Genomic DNA, 22,175 nt, shown 5'->3' with positions numbered 1-22,175 from the left:
CGGTACCTGATTTTATTTTATATCCATCATAATTTATAATGTCTTTTTATATGAGTTGGACCCCTCAATGAGTATCTCCTTTGACCCCTCTCTTTTTGATTGGTCAATTTTTTATTTTTTTATTTTTTCTTCTCTTCCTATCATCACCCCGTTACGTGTGTGTGGAATAGTGAGAGTGTGATTGGAAGGGATCTTAAAAAAAAAAATAAAAAAATAAAAAATAAAAATAAATAGAGGCATTCAGGGAGTACTTTTAAAGAGAGTTTTTGGGTGGCGCGAATATGCCTGACAGTCTGACAGGTTAGACAAAAAGCTCTCTCCCTCGAGAAATCATTCATCAGGCTTGGGATATCAGGGATTTTGTAGGACTTATAACCTGTTTGTTTCGGCTTTTAATTTAATTTAAGTTAAAATGTTATGTTATGTTTAGTTTAGTTTAAATTAATTAATTTAAAACTTAAATCAACTTATTTCTCGGTTTATCTTAAAAGTTGATCTAGAAGTGCTTAAATTTTTTATTTAAGCTCACAGTTGGTGTGAGGGGTTAAAATTACTTAAATATTCTCGTCAATACCCAAATATTAATATTAATTAAAAAAATAAACAATTGTATATTTCTGAAGAAAAAGAAAAAAAATCAATAGTAATTGAAAAATAAATATTAATTGGTATTAATTATTAATAAATTCATATTGTATATTTTTATATTAATTAAAAAATAAAAAATTATATATTTCTGAAGAAAAAGAAAAAAAATCAATATTAATTGGTATCAATTATTAATAAATTAATATTGTATACTTTTGTAATGAATTAATTATTAATTGATACTAATTAATAACAATTGTTGATTATTAATATTAATTGATACTAATAAAAATTAAATATTAATATTAATTTATACTAATTAATAATTTTAGTATTAATTGATACTAATTAATTTATAATGAAAAATAATTGTGACAATAATACTTCCATTACATTTTTAGCAAATGTATCAATTTTTATATTAATTGATACTAATTAATACTAATTATATTAAATTTAACTAATGAAATATATTTTTTAAATTAAAATTGAAAAAAATGACAAAATAATCATTTTTATATCATATAATGGCAGAAAGTACAATTATACAGCTTATTAACCAAGCACTACTCTGCTGCTTAAATCCATAGTCCCACAGCTGCACCAAACATGTTAGTAGCTTATGTTCACAGCTATAAGTCATAATCTGTTAGGTTATAATCTATAATCACTTTTCAACAGTTCTACCAAACGGGACCATCGTCGCATAGTATTTTAATAATATTGTAATTAGTAAAAAAAAATATAATTCGTGAATTTAAATTAAATGATTGATGAATATAAAAGGACGCATTGTAATTAGTAAAAGAAATATGACTCATGAATTTAAATTAGAAAAATGAGTCAGACCCCCTTTGTGGAGGACCCCCACAACCCCCTTACTGATCTACACCATTCATGATGTGTGGGGTCCACATCATGAATGGTGTGGATCATGGTTTTAAAAATCGGACCGGACCGGCCGGTTCAATCGGTTGAACCGGTGACCGGATGGGGTTCTGGTCCGGCCAACCCTCTTAAACCGGCTAATTGAAAAAATTGGGCTATTTTTTGAAAACCGGTGAATCCACCGATTAAACCGGTGAACCGGTCAACCCGGTCACGGGTTGATTGAACTGGTCCGGCCCCTTTTTTTTCTATTTTTATTTTGTTTCTTTCTTTTCTCTTTCTTTCTTATATATATATATATATATATAATAAAAATTTAATTGGAAACTCTCTTTTAAGGGTCTCTTCTTGTGAGGAATCCCATTGAGAGTTTGAAATTATTGTGAAAGCTTTCATCTATTTATAAGAAAAAAATTCTTCAAAAAAAACTCAAGAAATCTATGTGGGATTCAATCAAACTCATTGGAGGGAAACTTAAAATTTTGATATCCTTCCAAAAATTTTGCTCTTCTTTCAATTAAAGTGTTTGAATTAAAATCATATGGAAGGAATATTAAATATTTGATTTCTTCTTCCAAAATTAAAATTAATAATATTTTTAAATATATTTTTATATTTTTTAATAAAAAAAGTATTAAGAGAAATATTTAAGATTATTAAAATTTTTAATTTTTAATTTTATTACTTATATTTTTATTTAAATATAATTTTAAATATTTATGACGTCACGGTTCGATTCCGGTTCAACCCGACGGTTGAACCGGTAACCCGTCCACCCGATCATTTTTCCGGTTCACGCACCGGTCCGGTTTTTAAAACATTGGTGTGGATCACAAAGGGAGTTGTGGGGGTCCTCCACAAAGGAGGTCTCTATCATTGCTATTTTTTTATTACTGAAGACTAAATAAGTGCACTTTTTGACTTTTTTTGTATTATGTGTAAAAAAAGTAGAGAGGAGATGTTGATTGATGTGACCCAAAAAAGATAAAAAGATGAAATAAGTGCACTTTTTTCTTTGTAGCCAAACTTGGCCTAATTTTTTAAAAATCCAAACTTAGGCTGAATTCTCGATGGCCACTGGGTTTTCTTTTTTGTAAAAAAAAAAAAAAAAATCAACAAAAATAATATAAAAAGAAATCTGAATTTAACTCATATGACAAAATAAATCTTAAAATTTTAATTTTATTAATTTAAATTTTGATATTTTTGATTTGTTTCTAATATAAACTATCAATTTATTTTTGTTAAGTAAAACAGATGAAAAATAATATTTTAGTCATTAAATTTAACATAGATGTATATAAAATATCTAATATATTACTTTTCGTTAAATTTAATGATTAAAATAATAATTTCCGGTTAGTTTTACTTAACGAAAAAATAAACAAATGGTTTAAATTGAAAATAGATTAAAAAAATTATAATTTAAATTAAAAAAATTAAAGTTTCAAGGTTTATTTTGTTACAATAGTCAAATCATTGGATTTTTTTCATAATTTATCAAAAAAATTTAAATGTGAGTTTTTAATTTTTTGAAACATATTTTAATTTGTCCTTATTATCATTTAGGTGCAACTTATAAGTTTCTTTATAAAAATCACTAATTATTTAACTAATATATGTGTTACATTATAAAACAAATAAATATGATATGAAAAAATGATCATTCTAACATTTATTGATTTAATAAAACTTTTTTCTTTTCAAAAGACTCATTAACCATGAGAAATTATTTAGTGTTTTTAGAGCTCCATTTTAATTAATACATTTTACATTATCTCTTAAAAATTTAATACAAAAATAATAGGTTCTATTACTTGGATAAATAATTATTAATTGAAATACTACCTTAACTTATGAAAAATTTCTTTATTAACCACCATTATTTAAGGAAAATGCGTGGTAGCTCGAGAGTGGGTTGGCTCGAACGGCTCGACAGCCCAAAACGACGTCGTTTTGGGCTGTTTTTTTTTTTTTTTTTTTTCCTTCTTCTTCGTCGTGCTGGTCTGAAACCAGAGGGAGAGGAGAGGAGAGGAGAGGGAGAGGGAGAGGGAGAGGGAGAGGGAGAGAGAGAGAGAGAGAGAGGAGGCAGGTCGTCCGTCGCAGCCCCCCGCCGTCGCCTCTGCCCGATCGTCGTAGCCCCGCATCGGCCGATCGTCGTCGCAGCCTCCGCGCCTCCGCCCCTCCTCCGCCTTCGCCCCCGCCTCCGCCTCCACCCCGATATGTTGGCCCCCTCCAGTCCCTCCTCCTCCTCCTCCTCCTCCGCCCTCCTCCAGCCTCTCCCTCTCCCTCCTCCTCCTTCTCTCTCACTTTTCGAGCCAATTTCGAGCCGAAGCTCTCGAGCTACCAATCGCTACCGATTATTTAAAGTCTTGCTACAGTCACACGCTATTTTATAACATTTCTTATGGTTTATTAGAGTGGACTCCACATCATTACATGATATGGGTAAAAGTGAATAGGAGATAAAAAAAAAAGAAGATATTATAAAAAAATATGTGAGTCTAATCTTGCTCTTTGTTCATTTTGAGTGGCTATTGCTAGGAGCGTAAAATAGCGCCCGGCCTAAGGTGGGCCCTACCGGGTTAGGCTTGGGCCAAGCCCAGCCCGGAACCTTGGGTTTCAGCCATCATTTTTTAAGTCTGGTCTGATTTGTGACCTGACCTATTGGCCTGCTCATAGTCCACTCAAAAGTCAGTCTCATTTTCGAAGGGAAAAAATAAATTTTTAGTGAAAATAATAGATTTTTTTTAAAAAAACAAAATGTTCAAGCCCTACCCAAATCCAAACCCAGACAAAAACCCACTGGCCCAACTAGAGGGCAGCTCGCCCAATGGCCGAATACCCCTGGAACGGGCCTAACTTTTTAATTCGTGGACCGACCCGACCCGGACCAACTCAATTTTTTGACGGGAGCCGGGGAGACCCAAATTTACACCCTCAGCTATTGCCAACTATTCATTGTGGTGACAAAAAGAGCACAAAGTTATATGAACACGTGCTTAAAGGGAACTGGTTTAGTTTAAGAAGCTAAAAGAAATACAAATTAAAATAATATAGAGATTTTGGTTTTAGTTGAAGCTTTTATTTGATATTTGAAGTTTTGCACGTGTTAGTTTTTAATTATGAGTCTTACTAATAATAATCTTATGTTTGTCTTTTAAAAAATTATAAAATGTCAAAATATTTATAATATTAACATATTTTAAAAGATACTTAGACTATAAGTTCGATTTCAAAACTTTTATGACAAAACAATTTCAAATAATTTGAAAGACTATTAATCCTACATTCTATCTATTTGACCACTGTCGACTTATCTGTCTATGTTATCTATCTATTCATGTCACTTATTTGTTTACATATTTGTTTTAAGTGTCATTTATCTGTCCACTTATTTGTTCACGTATCATCTATTATTTGTCCACGTGTCACTCACGTATCACCAATCTATCCACCTAATTGGTCTTTTTGTTTATATCACCACCACAGTCGCTGTCATTCACTACTATTGATGACTTTTTTAGCAAATTTTCTAGCCATTTTCCCGGTGACTTTTTTGGTGGTTCGACACCTAGCGGTGATCTAGCGGTAGTGGATTAAAAATGAAAAAATAAATAAATAAAAGTAATAATTTGTTCTTCTTACTAAACAATTTTATCATGTACATATCTTCATAAAAGATCAATCCTTATGTCATGTTTCTTCATAAAAATAAAACTTATGACTAATAAAAAAAATTAAAAGCATATATATTTTACATATTTTTCAATACTAATTATAATGTTAAAATGTTAAATTATTGATGCTATTCAAGTAATAAATATCATCAAATTTTGGAGCTCTACAAATACATGTCTTGGGAGGGATGATTTGGTTTGGCAATACTGTAAATAAATTATTTATTAATGAAAAATGTTTAAGAGTTCTAAATTAGAAATTCTAATAGGTGGGCCTCACATTTTGATATGATGTTTTGATTTTTTTTTTTTCTTTTCTTCACTGTTAGCTCTAATGAGCTGGCTTTAAAATTCAAGTTTAGAGCTCTCTATCATTATTGTTTATTAATTTATTTGAATCACATAATTTTTCTATTTTTTTATATGTATTTTTGTTTTAAAAAAAAAAAAAAAAAAAAACCAACTTATCAACCATACCTAAACAAAAATTATAAGTTAATCCTGGGAGGTCACAATTTCCCTTATCAATCATAATTCAATTTTCTCGAATAGAGACGGAATTAGGATTTTATTATTAGATGGGCTAAAAGAAAAATAATTTTTTTTACCATATATACAAAACACACATATATGTATATATGATATATAAATTACATATACATTAAAAAAAATTTAAATGCCATAGAAACAATTTTAAATAGAATGAATAAGTTTTTTTTTAATATAAAAATAAAGAGAATTCAAGATAAAAAAAAATAACATATATATTTTTTATACTGAAATGTTATTTTATATATAAGATAATATATATATATATTTTTAAAATTTTATGACAAATAATAATATTCATAAAAATCAAAGTTCATAATCTTTTCTCAATTCTATCTAGATGAACCAATAATTTCTCATACCCAAAATACTTAATAATTGCATTTGACTTTTAGATGCTATAATCACCTCGAGTCATCCTGAATACACCTGTCAAGTTTTTAATCTTTGAAATTCTTGTACATTGGTGCTGTTGGTGTATCTGTTAAAATTGATTATAAATTATAACTTAACAGATTATAGATTATGATTTTAATTAGGTGTTGTTAATTTATTTGGTATAACTGTTAAATTATAGATTTAAATTGTTAAATAGTGTTTGTTAAATAAGCTGTGAAGTAGTTTTTTCAATTAATTTTTATTTTTTATTATTCACTATTTGTCTATATTTCTCATAAAAATAATAATAATATTTTATAATCCATTTGGGTCTTTTTCTATTTATTAAAAAATAAAAAATAAAAAAAATTAAGAATATAACCGTAAATTAACATGTCCACAGCAGAAACTGATAATCAGAAGCAAGGGGTGAGCAGCTTCTCAGAATCAGCTTTTTTGACTTAAAATAAGTTGTTAGAATCAGAAGCTGTTTAAAATAAGGTTAACCAAACAGTCCAAAATAACTTTTTAAAAGTCAAAAGTCATAAGTTGACTCAAAAAATCCTCACCAAACATCTCCATTGTGAATAACTTTTTTTTTATAACAATTTTAAGAATAGTCAATAAAAATAATAAAATATTTATAAATTTATACGTTTTAAATATTGTAAAATGTTTGGATATAATTTAAAATACATTTTATATGTTTTTTAAATACTACTAATAACCCATAAGATTATTTTTAGCATTTTAAAAAAAAATTAGCGTGTACAGCTAGAATGCTCCCTTAGCCTTAGGGTTGGTTTGGGGTGTACTAAAAAAGTGCACTTTTTGTCTTTTTACGAAAAGATGTGCAGAAAAATAGAGAGATGATGTGATGGAAAAAAGATAAAAAGATAAAATGATGGATTATATAGTAGATGACAAACAAGGCCTTAAAAGTGAAACTGACAAGCATGAATCAACACAAGGCTATGTTTGGCAGGCTCATTTTGACTAGAAAAATTATATATGACAAAATTAAATAAGATAAAATATTACGTTTAAAATCATAATTATTTTTTTTTTTTTTACAAAAGTCAAAATAATCAAAAAATCTATTCTAAATAAAATTTTTTAAATCCAAACTAAAATAATCAAAAAATCAAGTCACCTTGCAAATGAAAGTTATATTCTCATAATTATATCCAAATTTAAGTTGTCAGAACAATCCCTCCCTCTCTCATGTTGTTTGTTGCACTTTAAATAATTATTCATTGCATTGTAATAGATTATTGAATTAATTTGTGATAAATCCAATATAAAAAAAGTATAAGATATTAAGTTCAACAAATATTTTTTATTGATCAAAGATCCATGTCTTGTAAAGTAATTTAGTGAAAGGTCTTGGAGAACATTTTGTTTTCAATTTTACTTCTGAATTTTACGCCAATTGTGCGGGGAGCAAATATTCAGGCAAGCCCGCACTCCTTTCTTCTAAGCTCCTGTCTGTCCGATCGACCTGTGAGCACAACGGCGGTGAGCTACCTGGCGGTGTGTGGCCAGAAAACCCCTCCGACGATCAAGTTAGAACACACACACAGCGGATAGATAGAGAGAAGGAAGAGTCTTGTGTTTAGTGTTTATCTCACCAAAAAATGTCCTGTCCTAAGTATGGGGGCGCAGACTTGCTTATATACCTCCTGCGCCCCAAATCTACTCCCAGTGACCTCTCGACACGTGGTTCTGCTATCCCATCTGTCAGCATAAACCTTGCTGAGCACCACCTAACCCAACTGCCTGCCCATTCTCCTAGGAGCTCGGCAGCTGGGCAGTACCATCTCGGCCATCGTCTGCCATGCTGCGCTTCCTGCCCAAGTACTCCAACAGCTACGCTCAGATGAGGACCGAACTCGGCGGCATCTCAGCAAAGCCGAGCTCGGGACAACTCACGCTTGTCTACGGTCGACCTATTTGCCGAGCAAACAGGTACCTTGGTCCAACCTTACCTTTCCTGGCGCTGGACTTTCACCTGACCGGCTTCGTAACCACGGATCCTTGCAGCTCGGTCAATCCACGCGCTGCCTTAACCGAGCAGCTTCCTTCAAGGCCGGGCCACACAACTTGGCCCAACACCTGTTCGGCCCAAATCTGTCTGGCACAACTCTGTCCGGCCCAAATCTGTCTGGCCCAATTCCATATCATTAATCTCTCTCTCAATTGCCCCTTAATTCCGTCCGCCGAAGTGTAACTGGGATTACCTATCCTGACCGGGGTAATACTTCATCGGTCTTCAGTATGCAAGACGGTGACCGCACTAAGAAGGCGAGCAAGGTCCGCTCCACGACTTCCTTCTTGGCGAGCAAGATCAGCTCGGCCAAGGAACTCCAAAGAAGGCGAGCAACATCAGCTCAGCAAGGAACTTCCAAGGTCGACGAGCAAGGTCCGCTCCACGACTTGCTTATTGGCGAGCAACATCAGCTCGGCCAAGGAACTCCAAGGAAGGCGAGCGAGGTCCACTCCGCGACTTCTTTCTTGGCGAGCTACATCAGCTCGGCAAGGAACTTCCAAGGTCGGCAAGCAAGGTCCGCTTCGCGACTTGCTTCTTGGCGAGCAACATCAGCTCGGTCAAGGAACTCCGAGGAAGGCGAACAAGGTCCGCTCCGCGACTTCTTTCTTGGCGAGCAACATCAGCTCGGCAAGGAACTTCCAAGGTCGGCGAGCAAGGTCCACTCCGCGACTTGCTTCTTGGCGAGCAACATCAGCTCGGTCAAGGAACTCCGAGGAAGGCGAGCAAGGTCCGCTCCACGACTTCCTTCTTGGCGAGCAACATCAGCTCGGCAAGGAACTTCCAAGGTCGGCAAGCAAGGTCCGTTCCGCGACTTGCTTCTTGACGAGCAACATCAGCTCGACAAGAAAACTCCGAGGAAGGTGAGCAAGGTCCGCTCCGCGACTTCCTTCTTGGCGAGCAACATCAGCTCGGCAAGGAACTTCCAAGGTCGGCGAGCAAGGTTTGCTCCGCGACTTGCTTCTTGGCGAGCAACATCAGCTCGGCAAGGAACTTCCAAGGTCGGCGAGCAAGGTCCGCTCCGCGACTTGTTTCTTCGCGAGCAACATCAGCTCGGTCAAGGAACTCCGAGGAAGGCGAGCAAGGTCCGCTCCACGACTTCCTTCTTGGCGAGCAATGTCAGCTCGGCAAGGAACTCTGAGGAAGGCGAGCAAGATCCGCTCCGCGACTTCCTTCTTGGCGAGCAACATCAGCTCGGCAAGGAACTTCCAAGGTCGGCGAGCAAGGTCCGCTCCGCGACTTGCTTCTTGGCGAGCAACATCAGCTCGGCAAGGAACTCCGAGGAAGGCGAGCAAGGTCCGCTCCACAACTTCCTTCTTGGCGAGCAACATCAGCTCGGCAAGGAACTTCCAAGGTCGGCGAGCAAGGCCCGCTCCGCGACTTGCTTCTTAGCGAGCAACATTAGCTCGGCAAGGAACTCCGAAGAAGGCGAGCAAGGTCCGCTCCGCGACTTCCTTCTTGGCGAGCAACATCAGCTCGACAAGGAACTTCCAAGGTCGGCGAGCAAGGTCCGTTCCGCGTCTTCCTTCTAGGCGAGCAACATCAGCTCGGCAAGGAACTTCCAAGGTCGGCGAGCAAGGTCCGCTCTGCGACTTGCTTCTTGGTGAGCAACATCAGCTTGGACAAGGAACTCTAAGGAAGGCGAGCAAGGTCCGCTCCACGACTTCCTTCTTGGCAAGCAACATCAGCTCGGCAAGGAACTTTAGTTTTGCTACCAAAATGATTGTCAATTGCCCATTTTCCTCGGCCTTCTGACTGACAACTTCCAAAACCAAACTCCCTAGATCTCTTCCATGGTTGTTCGCATTGCCATCCTCTAAGCTTTTCACCGGGATAAATCATCTCGGCTGAATCTTTTGAGTTGAGCAAATCATCAACTCATTTGGCCGGAGTACATCTTCTCGGTTGAATCTTCGGAGTTGAGCAAATCATCAACTTATTTGGCCGGAGTAAATCATCTGGGCTGAAACTTCGGAGTTGAGCAAATCATCAACTCATTTGGCCGGAGTACATCATCTCAGCTGAATCTTCGGAGTCGAGCAAATCATCAACTCATTTGGCCGGAGTACATCATCTCGGCTGAAACTTCGGAGTTGAGCAAATCATCAACTCATTTGGCCGGAGTACATCATCTCGGCTGAAACTTCGGAGTTGAGCAAATCATCAACTCATTTGGCTGGAGTACATCATCTCGGCTGAATCTTCGGAGTTAAGCAAATTATCAACTCATTTAGCCGGAGTACATCATCTCTGCTGAATCTTCGGAGTTGAGCAAATCATCAACTCATTTGGTCGGAGTACATCATCTCTGCTGAATCTTCGGAGTTGAGCAAATCATCAACTCATTTGGCTGGAGTACATCATCTCGGCTGAATCTTCAGAGTTGAGCAAATCATCAACTCATTTGGCCAGAGTACATCATCTCGGCTGAAATTTCGGAGTTGAGCAAATCATCAACTCATTTGGCCAGAGTACATCATCTCGGCTGAATCTTCGAAGTTGAGCAAATCATCAACTCATTTAACCGGAGTACATCATCTCGGCTGAATCAGAAAAGTTCTTAAGCAAAAGTAATTCACTTCTATTACATTGACAAAAAGAGTATCACATTCAGAAGTGTAGGGAAAACAAGTTCTTCCTTAAAAAATTACTTAAGAACGATAAGAATATAATAGTTTGAGGTTAGCCGCATTCCATGGCCGGGGGTACACCTTTGCCATCCAAATCTTCTAAGTGGTATGCCCCCTTACCCGCCAGACCGATTATCTTGTAAGGCCTTTTTGTCTGTTGCCACCAGGGTTGTCTTCGCAGTGGACGCCATTGCATCATCCTCTACTCGGATGTGCTCATTGATTCGCTGCATTAGTTGCCCCATGGATGGCGGCTGGTTCATTGTAAGTGAGTCCCTCAGCCTATGTCCGACCGGGAGACCGCGCTTGTATTGGGTGATTGCCAGGTTGACCGGGCAATCCAAGATCTCGTTGAAGGTTTCCCAATATCTGGAGTTGTATGCCTTCAGTGTGTCGCTCGGCTCCATCTTGACACTGAGAAGGTGGTCAACTTCCTTTGGCGTTTTGGTGTTGGTTTTGAAGCGCGTCACAAAGGCTTCGGCCAACTGCTGCCACCTTTCTATGCTCCCCTCCGGCAACCTCTCAAACCATTTCAAGCCCAGCTCGCCCAAACTTGATGGGAAGATAAGGCACATAAGAGCGTCATTCCGCCTATGTCCGGCCATGACCTGTAGGAAGTGGCTTACATGCATATGGGGATCGATTTTTCGATCGTAGAGTGTGAACTTAGGCTGGTGGAAGCCCGCGGGAAGCGCTGTTGTTTCTATCTCCACGGAGAAAGGGGTGGCGCTCAACCTTGCCAAGTTGGAATCCACAAGGAGTGGCGCCGCTAGGCGGGGTGGAGGCATTCCGACCTCCTGACTGGCGTGAACCCCGTAGGATAACCGCTGGAAAGCTGGTATCCTCTGTGCCTCCCGCCGGCGAACCTGTTCCTCCAAGACTGCCCGCAAATCTTCTGATCGAGCGCAATAGGTGTACCTCGACTTCGTCGCCGGACGTGAGGGCTGGTAAGTGCTATTTTGCGCACTGGACTTTTCTGCGCGCACATCGAAATCACCAACCTTGTAACTTCTGGTAATAGAGATGGACGGTATGTGCCGCTGACTCTGACTACCTGAATGGCGGGGTCAGGTGCGCTCACTGTGGTCTCCTACTCCAGCTACACCCTTCTCATTGACATGCCGCTTCAGCTCATCCATCTCCGCCGCCATTCGCCGGATGACGGCGTACTGGTCCTTCAGCTTATTTTCCAGACGTCTGGCGTGTGAGTCTCTCCTCCGCCGGTGACCATCTGGACTCCGTGAATGACCATGACTTCTTCCGCGCTTATCCCGCGCGTCTGCCGACTGTCCTTCTGGAAATGTTTTCGAGTCCCTCATCGGAGTAATAGTGGGGTGTCCCTCTCTCCATCTGCCTGACTCCGGAGTGGCTCCATCGATGGCGGACAACGAAATCTCTTCGTTGCTCGCCATAGAAAGCGATCGGATGAGCTTGGAAGACAAGGTTTTATCTTTCAAAGTTCCCACAGACAGCGCCAATTGTGCGGGGAGCAAATATTCAGGCAAGCCCGCACTCCTTTCTTCCAAGCTCCTGTCTGTTCGATCGACCTGCGAGCACAACGGCGGTGAGCTACCCGGCGGTGTGTGGCCGGAAAACCCCTCCGACGATCAAGTTAGAACACACACACAGCAGATAGATAGAGAGAAGGGAGAGTCTTGTGTTTAGTGTTTATCTCACCAAAAAATGTCCTGTCCCAAGCATGGGGGCGCAGATTTGCTTATATACCTTCTGCACCCCAAATCTACTCCCAGTGACCTCTCGACACGTGGTTCTGCTATCCCATCTGTCAGCATAAACCTTGCTGAGCACCACCTAACCCAACTACCTGCCCATTCTCCTAGGAGCTCGGCAGCCGGGCAGTACCATCTCGGCCATCGTCTGCCATGCTGTGCTTCCTGCCCAAGTACTCCAACAGCTAAGCTCAGATGAGGACCGGACTCGGCGGCATCTCGGCAAAGCCGAGCTCGGGACAACTCACGGTTGTCTGCGGTCGACCTACTTGCCGAGCAAACAGGTACCTTGGTCCAACCTTGCCTTTCCTGGTGCTGGACTTTTCACCTGACCGGCTTCGTAACCACGGATCCTTGCAGCTCGATCAATCCACGCGCTGCCTTAACCGAGCAGCTTCCTTCAAGGCCGACCCACACAACTTGGCCCAACACCTGTTCGGCCCAAATCTGTCCGGCCCAACTCTGTCTGGCCCAAATCTGTCTGGCCCAATTCCATATCATTAATCTCCCTCTCATCTCAGATTTACAATTGGAGGGAAGATTGGTAAAGATCAGTGATGACAGAGGATGAATAGAAAAGAGAGAGAGAGAAAGGGCGGCGACGGAGGTGGCTGCGGGAAGCCAAGGTTAATTTAAATATTTGTGTCTCATAAATTATGCAAAAATTACATCAAAAACACTAATACAAATTCTTAAAATAAAATAACCAAAATATAATTCAATAATAATAAAAAAGGAGTCTTTAGATTTGATTTGACTATTTGGTATGGTTGCTTAGAATTAAAAACTAATCAGGATTCAGTTTTCTGAATTTACTTTTTAAAAAATTAAAACTTATTATTTTTTGTAATTTTTTATTTTTATTAATTTTTTTAATATTTTAAGTAATTTTTATTTTTATTTTTATTTTTAGATACATTTAACATAAATACACTTAAAAAATATAATATTTGTGAAAAAATCTTTAAAAAATTTACTAAACACCAAAAATATATCATATTCTTGTATATTTATTAAATTTTAAAAATATTTTTTTATAAATATTTTACTTTTAGATACATTTAAGTAAGATGTATCTAAAAAAGTAAAAAAATTACTTAAAATTTTAAAGATATTCACTAAAAATAAAAAAATAAAAAGCACAATTTCAAAAAATTGAATTTAAAAAATTGAAATCAAACACAGTTAATAATTTGACAAAAGAAGTTAAAAATATCCATCCCCTTATTTTTTAATAATTAAATTTCTTTAACTCATTTAAACTATATATAGGGTTGTTAACATATTAAATACTTGAATTCGACTCATGTTCGATTTATTAAAAACCCATTCAAGATTGAATTTATTAGGTAAATAAGTCAAGTTTGAATAACCTACTACCAAACTTGAAAATCTTATATGCACTATAAATAATCAAGTTATTAGAGTTCAACTCGTGTTTAACAAATTAAAAACTCATTTGAAATCTACTCGTTATGTGAACAAATTAAGTTTGCATATAATTTTAAACACGTTAAGTTATCAAATTAAATTTAATAACCTATTATTCGACTTGATTTATTTTCAGTCCTAACTATATTTACCAAATATGCTATAAATAAAATTATATTAAACATTCTAACAGTTTCTTTTAAAGAAAATTATAATAATTTCATAAAGTACACCGAATAAAGACAACATCTAGGCCTCGTTTGGGAACAGGTTAATTTAGTAACTTTTTGGTTAATTGACTAAAAAGGTAGGTAAAAAAAACTTTTATGTTTGGGATGACTTTTTGATTAATTACGAAAAGCTGTGCAAAAAGTAGAGAGAAGCCGTAATTGTTGACTTTTTAGTATGACTAATTGTCTAATTAGTTAATTTAATAATTTTTTGACTAATTAACTAAAAAGATAACATCCCAAATGAAGCCTAGTCTCAATTAACCATTTTAAGCTTATTTAAACTATATTTATCAAATATCCCATGAATAAAATTTTTAAACATTCTAACATAATTTAAAGAAAAAATCATAACAATATCATAAATTACACAAAACAAAACCAACATCTCGTATCAACCAATAAAAACGACAAACCTATGTTTTGTCACAGCAAGCATTGTTTGTGTATTAAAGGTTTGACTCGTCTTTTCTCTCAACAGTCAGCTTATCTGTCTTCCCTATAACATCTCTGCTAAATTTTAGCAGCAACTTTTAATTTCTCAGAAGAGTGAAATAAAATCTCTGAAATAATACTATATACGTATATTAATTAGTGAATTAATTAATATATTAATTAATGATATGATATAATTTAAAAAACAACAATGATACATCTCATTAATTTGGGAGCACTAATGGACCACTAATGAGGTGAAAATTAAAAAAAAAAAAAAAAAAACTTAAGGCCAAAATATCACATCAGTTAGTGAGACCCACTCTCTAGAGCTCCTTTAGTGCTCCCAATTTAGAGCTCCCAAATATTTTTCTTTAAAAAATTTATTATTTATAATGTGATTAATAAATAAATAAATAATAATATCATAATTAATATTAATATATTAATCAATACATTTAACATTGCGAAAGCTGGCTGGATTGGATGAATTTGTCTAGGGGTTAGCATGGTTCGGATTGGACCGGATTAGGGTAAAATTATGACCAATTCGTTATCTATGATTTTTGAAAAATTGGAACCAATCCATTTAAATACGGATTGGATCGGTTTAGGACCACGGATTCACATAATTAAATAATAAATATATATATATATATATATAACACTTTAATTTCATAAAAATATAAACATAGCGCTATATCAGTTCCATAATAACAACATGCTTTTCTATAATAGTGACATACTGTTCTTGAATTTAAACAACCATAAAAAAATATAAACAAAAGTAATAAAATAAGATATTATACGGTTTAATTTTGAGTTTAGATTTTATATAGAATAAGAGAAGATATTATGGGGATGATGCATAATAAAAATATAGACTATTTATATACGGTCCGGATCGATTCCAATCCGAAATCGTGAGGTTCAATCCAAAACTAATCCATGAATTACAAATTTTTAATTTTTCAATCCAAAATCGAACCATAAATTCAAAAAATCAATCTAAACCAATCGAATTAAAATAAACTGATCAAATTACGTATTTCACGAATGCCTTATTCAATCCTAAATTTGTCCTCCAAACTATCAACTAATGTGGTGGTGTGGTGATAGACTGATAGTACACCAAATTACCAAACACGAGAATTCCTTCTTTCTCTTCCTCGAGCCCCCCTACCTTCTCTCTCTCTCTCTTTGGTTCTCCCTTCATTTTCTCTCCGCTAAGTTTAGTTAGTTTATTATTTTCTGGTATTTACAAGACTAATTAAACCCCTATTTTGGCACTTGTTCGGAGAACAAAGAGAAACCCAAGAACCAAACAAGAAAAAGAAAAGAAAAGAGAACTCCCATTCTGTGTCACTCACAGGCCTGAGCTCTCTCTCTCTCTCTCTCTCTCTCTGCGTGTGACCACTTCCATTAGTCCATTTTAGCAGATACCCAGCTTTACCCTTCTCTCTCTCTCTCTCTCTCTCTCTCTCTGCGTGACCGTCATTATTTCCCAGGAGATGAATGGTGAGATGGGTTTCTCTAAAAACTGTTTCCAAGAGCTACATTACTAGAGACCCACTTTATATGTATCAGTGTAAGAAATGGGTTGGTTTAATCCTTCTTTAAAAGCACCATTTTTCACTCTCTTTCTTTACAACCCCAGTGAAAACCCACAAAACCTTCATTTTGGCACAAGCCCCGCATCTTTGTTCACCCACATTCCTCCAAAAAAAAGCCCCAGCTTTTTCACTTTTCTCTCTAGCCCAATCTTTTAAAAGCAGAACCACCACTCTCAACTGAACTTAGCAAGCAAACAGGGATGGGTTGTGTTGCCTCTAAACTAGAGGAGGAAGAAGTAGTCTCTATCTGCAGAGAGAGAAATGGGTTTCTCCAAAGCTGTGTACCAGGGCTACCATTTTACTAGAAACCCACTTTATATGTATCAGTGTAAGAAATGGGTTGGTCTAATCCTCCTTTAAAAGCACCATTTTTCACACCCTTTCTCTGAAACCCCAGTGATCAAACCCACAAAACCTCTATTTTGGTACAAACCCCCCACATCTTTCTAATCACATTCCTCCAAAAATCCCACCTTTTAAACTTTCTTTAACCCATCTTTAAAAGCAGAACCACCAGTCCAAAACTTGGCAAGAAAAGAGGGATGGGTTGTGTTGCCTCTAAGCTAGAGGAAGAAGAAGAAGTTGTTTCTATTTGTAAAGAGAGAAAGCGTCAGCTAAAGTTAGCTGTGGAGAGAAGGTATGCTCTTGCAGATGCACATTGTAGGTACTGTCAAGCTCTGTATGGAGTCTCAGCTGCTATAAACCTGTTTGTTTCTCGTCATTCTTCACCCTCTTCACCATTTCTCATCACTTTCCCACCATCGTCTCCGCCCAGAGAAAATGTGGTCTCCAACCCATTGTTCCTTCGACAAACACCATCTGAACCAACCCAGAAAGCCATTAATTGTGAATCATGTGGTTCTTCAACATCTTCAGAAGAAGATGAAAGAGAAGAAGAAAAAACGGAGAGAGAAGAGGAAGAAAAAGGTTTTGGGTATTTCTATATGCAAGTGCCACCACCATCAATGCCATCTCCACAGAGGGATTTTGGGTGGGATTTCTTTAACCCTTTCGACAGCGTGAGACCGGAGATTATAAGTGGGTATAATCACAACTCTGAAGAGGATTTGAGGGCAGTGAGGGAAGAAGAGGGGATTCCAGAGTTGGAAGAGGAAGGGGAGAGAATGGAGGAAGAGAAAAAGGTGGTGATGGTGAGTGAAGGGAGTGAAAATGTTGAGCATGAAGAGAGTGAAAATGTTGATGGTAGGGTAATGGATGGTGTTGTGAACCATGGGGAGCAGAAGGGTATAACAGTAATTAACTCACCAGTGAAAGGGAGAGAGTTGTTGGAAGCGTTGAAGGATATTGAGGATCATTTCATTAGGGCTTGTGATTCTGGCAAGAATGTATCAAGAATGTTGGAGGTAAATAGGGTTCAATTGCAATCTGGTTTGGAGGAAATAAAAGGTGGGTATTTTTCTTTTCTTCTAATTTTATTTATTTATATTTTTTGGTCTGCTTGAATATAATTTTCAATTAGCATCCAATTATTTTAGGTTTTATTTTGTTTCCATATGTTTGCTTTGCATGGATCTTGTTTTGGGCTGCAATGCAATTTCTGTGAATGTTCATCTCAATATTACAGTTCTCTCCTAAATCTGAAGATTTTTTGGGTTGAATTTTGACTATATATGAGCTTATTTCACTTGCATTGTAGAATATAACCAAGCTGAATAAGAATTTCTGTAACTTTCTACTTATTTCAGTAAGGAAAATGTGTCGGACCCCTGAGGATGCATCCTTTGACCCCCTCTCTCTCTCTCTCTCTCATTGGTCAGTTGTTTTTTTTTTTTTTTTTTTTTTTTTTTTTCTAATCACCAGCCGCCAGGTGGGGGGTAGTGGGGTGGTGATTGGAGGGGTGTCAATCACTTCCATTTCAGTAATTATAGTGTTTGGGCCTATTCTGTTAAATTCATTAAAAAAGATTGAGTTTTTTTTTTTTTTTGGTTGCTAATTTGGGCATGAATCTTCTTCCTATGCCTTCTCGCTTTTGGGGCTTTTAAGCAATTATGCAGTTCCTAAAAAATTTCCTTTGTGAATTTCCTTTATTTTATTATTAAGCTCTGCATCCATCATAGTGACTTCTTTTCGGCTTTATCTGATATGGTGGGTCTTTGCCTGTTGCTTCATGAAAAGAAAGTTTGTATCTTTCTGTTTTTCTCCGAATAATATTCTACTGCCTTAACTTTGTCGGTTTGTATGTAATAATGCCGATGAAGTTCCAAAATTTAACTTTTCTTTTTGCTATCTAATATTACTTTATGGTGTGTTTGGTTGGAGGATTTGGGGAGGGATTTGGAAAGAGAAAGGGAAAAGATGTGTGAAACTATGTGAAATTTAGGAATGTTTTATTTATATTTCACCTACCTTTTCCATTTCCCTTTCCAAATCTCTCCTCAAATCCCTCAACCAAACACAACATTAGAGTCTCAATTGTTGGTCTCATATGACTCTCATCCACATTATTGTTCCTCTTTGTTCTTTCTTCCTTGGTGACTATTCGAAAATGTCATGAGAATTATTGAGGAATAATGACTTGCACCAACCACCACTAGCCGGTTTGGTGCAGCTTCTTGCAAGCTTATAATAAAAAAAAAACATAAGGTAAAAGTATCCCTCTCTTAGCTTTCTAATTATTAACTTTTCAACTTAGTTAAATTGGTTTTTGACACAAGAACAACATGCCTGGCAATTTACTCGTACACTCATTCCAACATAATCTGTATGAGCTGTTTTTTGACTCATTTTGTTTTATTTTGGCATTGGTGTTGGGCATTGTTGTTGTTTTAGCTTGTATCACGACTACGTCTCTTTTCTCAATCCCTAACGAAGATTCTTATATAGTGGCCTTCGACATCATCCTTTATTGCCCAAAAAAGAGCATCATTTATCGGATACTATTCCCTCTGCCTTATTTATATGTGGTCCTGAGATTCACTTTTTCAGCCTGATGATTATTAGATTCGGAGATTGAGCTATGAGTTTTTTCCTACATTCTTTTTTGTGCTTTTCTTTCGTACTTTTAAGCACTTTTTCTTGCATAATTTTCCTTTACCAATCTTATCTTGATGCAGAGAACTCGACAAAGCTCATCCAAGCCATCACATGGCGGTCCACTTTGTCTCGAACCTCTTCATCATGTAAAAGTCTTGTGGCATCTAGTTCTAAAAGCTCTTCGACATGGACGGAATTTAGCAACGATCTCTTTGATGATTATGGAGGAATGGAATCTGGAAGCCATTCTCTGACACTAGGAAGGCTATATGCTTGGGAAAAGAAGCTTTATGAAGAGGTTAAGGTAAACCATTGTTACAACATCATGGATGTTTCAATCTAAAGTAAAGTAACACAAGAAGCCAAAAGTCACATTAATTGTCAGCTATATTACCTGTTAATTAAACACTTTCAAATAGAACCTTCACGCATTCACTAGGGGTATATCTAATGAAGAAAAAGCTAGTCCTTGCTATTACTTAAAAATTGTCAAACATCTAACTTAGTTCCGACGTCCACATTATGATTTCCTTTCTGCTCCCTGGTTGGTAACTATGCTACTTGGCCATGCTGATTAAAGAGATCCATGTGTGTGGGTAAAACAAACTTATAACACATCTATCTCAAGCAAAGAAAGAAAACAGCTAAATCTTGTATAGAAAGCCCATTAAACTAGAATCATAAATTGTATAACAGTTCAACAGTTCAAAAAGAACACGTCCACGATATATTTGCAGTCACCAAAGGAGTGTAGCAGACTGCAGACCTCAATACTTACAAGGTAAACGTGTCTGGTTTGTAGACTCATTAAAAATATAAACTATAATCACAAAAAATTTGAGAAGAGTATCGTGTTTTTGAAAAGAGAGAAGTGCATCTAGTTGATCATGAGATGGATATGGGAAGTTGAATTGTCTAAATACGGCTATGGGGGCAATACTTCCCATGTGGACTCACTTTGTGTTTTCCATGTCCATTATGTGTTATTTAAGGCATAAAAAATAAACAAAAAGGTGAATATTCCTTCAAAAGATATTGTTTATACTATTTTCTTTCGGAACTTGACTTGTACACTTACTTGCTCCGTAGGCTGGAGATAGTACCCGGAAAATTTATGATAGAAAGTGCAATCAACTAGGAAATCAGGATGCTAGAGGCGATGATGGACTTGCTGTGGACAAAACCCGAGCTGCGGTAAAAGATTTATATAGCAGGATCTTGGTTGCAATTCGAAGTGCTGAATCAATCTCGAATAAAATTGAGAAACTGAGGGATGAAGAATTGCAACCCCAAATTATGGAATTGTTACAAGGGTATGGAAATCTCACAACCGAGCATAAGACCGTTTTAGTCTATGTTTGGATCATGGATTTGAGTAGGAATTTGTGGAGGGAAAGGAAAAAGGGAATGGACATGTGGCAAAAATAAAAGAAAAGGAAGGGAAAAGTCTATATTCCTGTCTCTTTTCGTTTGTCTCCACAAATCCTAGATCTAAACACAGCTTTGTTGTTCTTCCTGGTTTTTCCATGCATTACTGCCCACTTTCCCCTTTTGCAGGCTGATGAGAACCTGGAAAGTTATGTTGGAATCTCATGAAATCCAGAACAAGATTATGTTTGAAGTCAAATCATATACCCGTCCCACTTATGGAAAATTCTGCAATAACTCTCACCTACTTGCTACGCTACAGCTTGAGGCTGAGCTTCAGAATTGGCGAGCACGCTTCATAGATTACATTGCAGCACAAAAGGTGTATATTGAAGCTCTCCATGGATGGCTATCAAAGTTTGTCATCCCCGAAGTTGAATTCTGCTCTAGGAGGAGGAGTTCATCGCCGCTCTGTCGAGTCAATGGCCCACCATTGCTTTTGATCTGCCGCGATTGGTTAGCTTCCATGGAAAAGTTGCCGGATAAGACGGTAGCATTTTCAATGAAAAGCTTTGGAAAGGATTTACGAGCTTTAGGGGTTCAGCAGGGGGAGGAACAACAACAGAAGAGGAAAGTCGATGGTATGGCCAAAGAACTCGATAGAAAGATTTTAGCGTTCCAAAAGGCAGAGAACAAGATTTTTGAATCAAAGCTTTCAGACCATAATTCAGAGCCAGACATTGAGCACCGGGCTGAGTGTTTGAAAGAAAAGAAGGATTTGTTGGATGGTTTTAGGAGGAGGGTTGACGTAGAGAAGGAGAAACACCACAACTGCATGCAAGAAACACAACGGATCACACTGAATGGATTTCAGACCGGGTTTTATGGAGTCTTCGAGTCCTTGACAGAGTTTTCCAAGGCATCTCTGAAAATGTATGACGACCTTTTGAACACTGAAAAAGCTGTGAAACCGGGATACGTTGAGGGCTTTCAAGGCAAAGAAAATGGCAGCACGTGAAATGGAAAACTAGTCTAAGGTACTTCAAGATTTTATGGTTTGAGGGTTCTGAAGTTGTTGTACATTACATATTGTGTCGAAGCTGCTCGCTGAGACAGACATTTATTTACATTTGTAGTTTGGATTTCTTTGCAGTGATTGATGAATCATTGCTTTAAGTTGTTTATTATGTAGATGTAATGGTAGCCCCCATTTTGTGTGAGAGATTTGTAAATTCCCTTATTTCTTACAACCTTGTTTGGCAAAAATCCCAAGAGGCTGTGTAGAGGGGAATATTGAGGTGGGCAATCTTGTAAGTAGTTGTTTGTTGTGTTGAAAATAAGAAAACCTCTAGAAAACTGTATTTTATTAGCTTCCTCTGAACATGTGCAATCCGTACATGTCTGCATGTTTTTCTGGACCAATACAGTGATATTCCTATAACCAAACTGGGAAAAAGATAGGTAATTCTAACCCTAATTCTCCCTGACGGTTTCTTCGTTCTCTTCATTCGTGAGCACTTAAAGATTATTGTGCAAAAATAGAATGCCAAGTGAAGCATCGGACTAGTTTTGGCCAGCATTATTGCGGTGCTAAATTCATAGCTTCTCTTCCAC

General features: G+C 37.0%; 1 protein-coding gene across 1 annotated transcript; it reads left to right on the top strand.

The window, feature by feature from the left end:
* The first annotated feature begins 15,714 nt into the window (after nucleotides 1-15,714).
* LOC114311685 (protein ALTERED PHOSPHATE STARVATION RESPONSE 1) lies at nucleotides 15,715-21,930 on the top strand. Its single transcript, XM_028257847.2, has 4 exons — nucleotides 15,715-17,606; nucleotides 19,274-19,497; nucleotides 20,283-20,506; nucleotides 20,751-21,930. The coding sequence occupies exons 1-4, from the start codon at nucleotides 16,742-16,744 to the stop codon at nucleotides 21,577-21,579; spliced, it is 2,142 nt and encodes a 713-aa protein (XP_028113648.2). The 5' UTR covers nucleotides 15,715-16,741; the 3' UTR covers nucleotides 21,580-21,930.
* Nucleotides 21,931-22,175: the final 245 nt, after the last annotated feature.

The sequence above is a fragment of the Camellia sinensis genome, chromosome 5 (assembly GCF_055761805.1).
Source record: "Camellia sinensis isolate YWXY chromosome 5, ASM5576180v1, whole genome shotgun sequence".
NCBI lineage: Eukaryota > Viridiplantae > Streptophyta > Magnoliopsida > Ericales > Theaceae > Camellia > Camellia sinensis.
The sequence above is the reverse complement of the archived record's forward strand: the minus strand, read 5'-3'. Positions and strand labels throughout refer to the sequence as shown.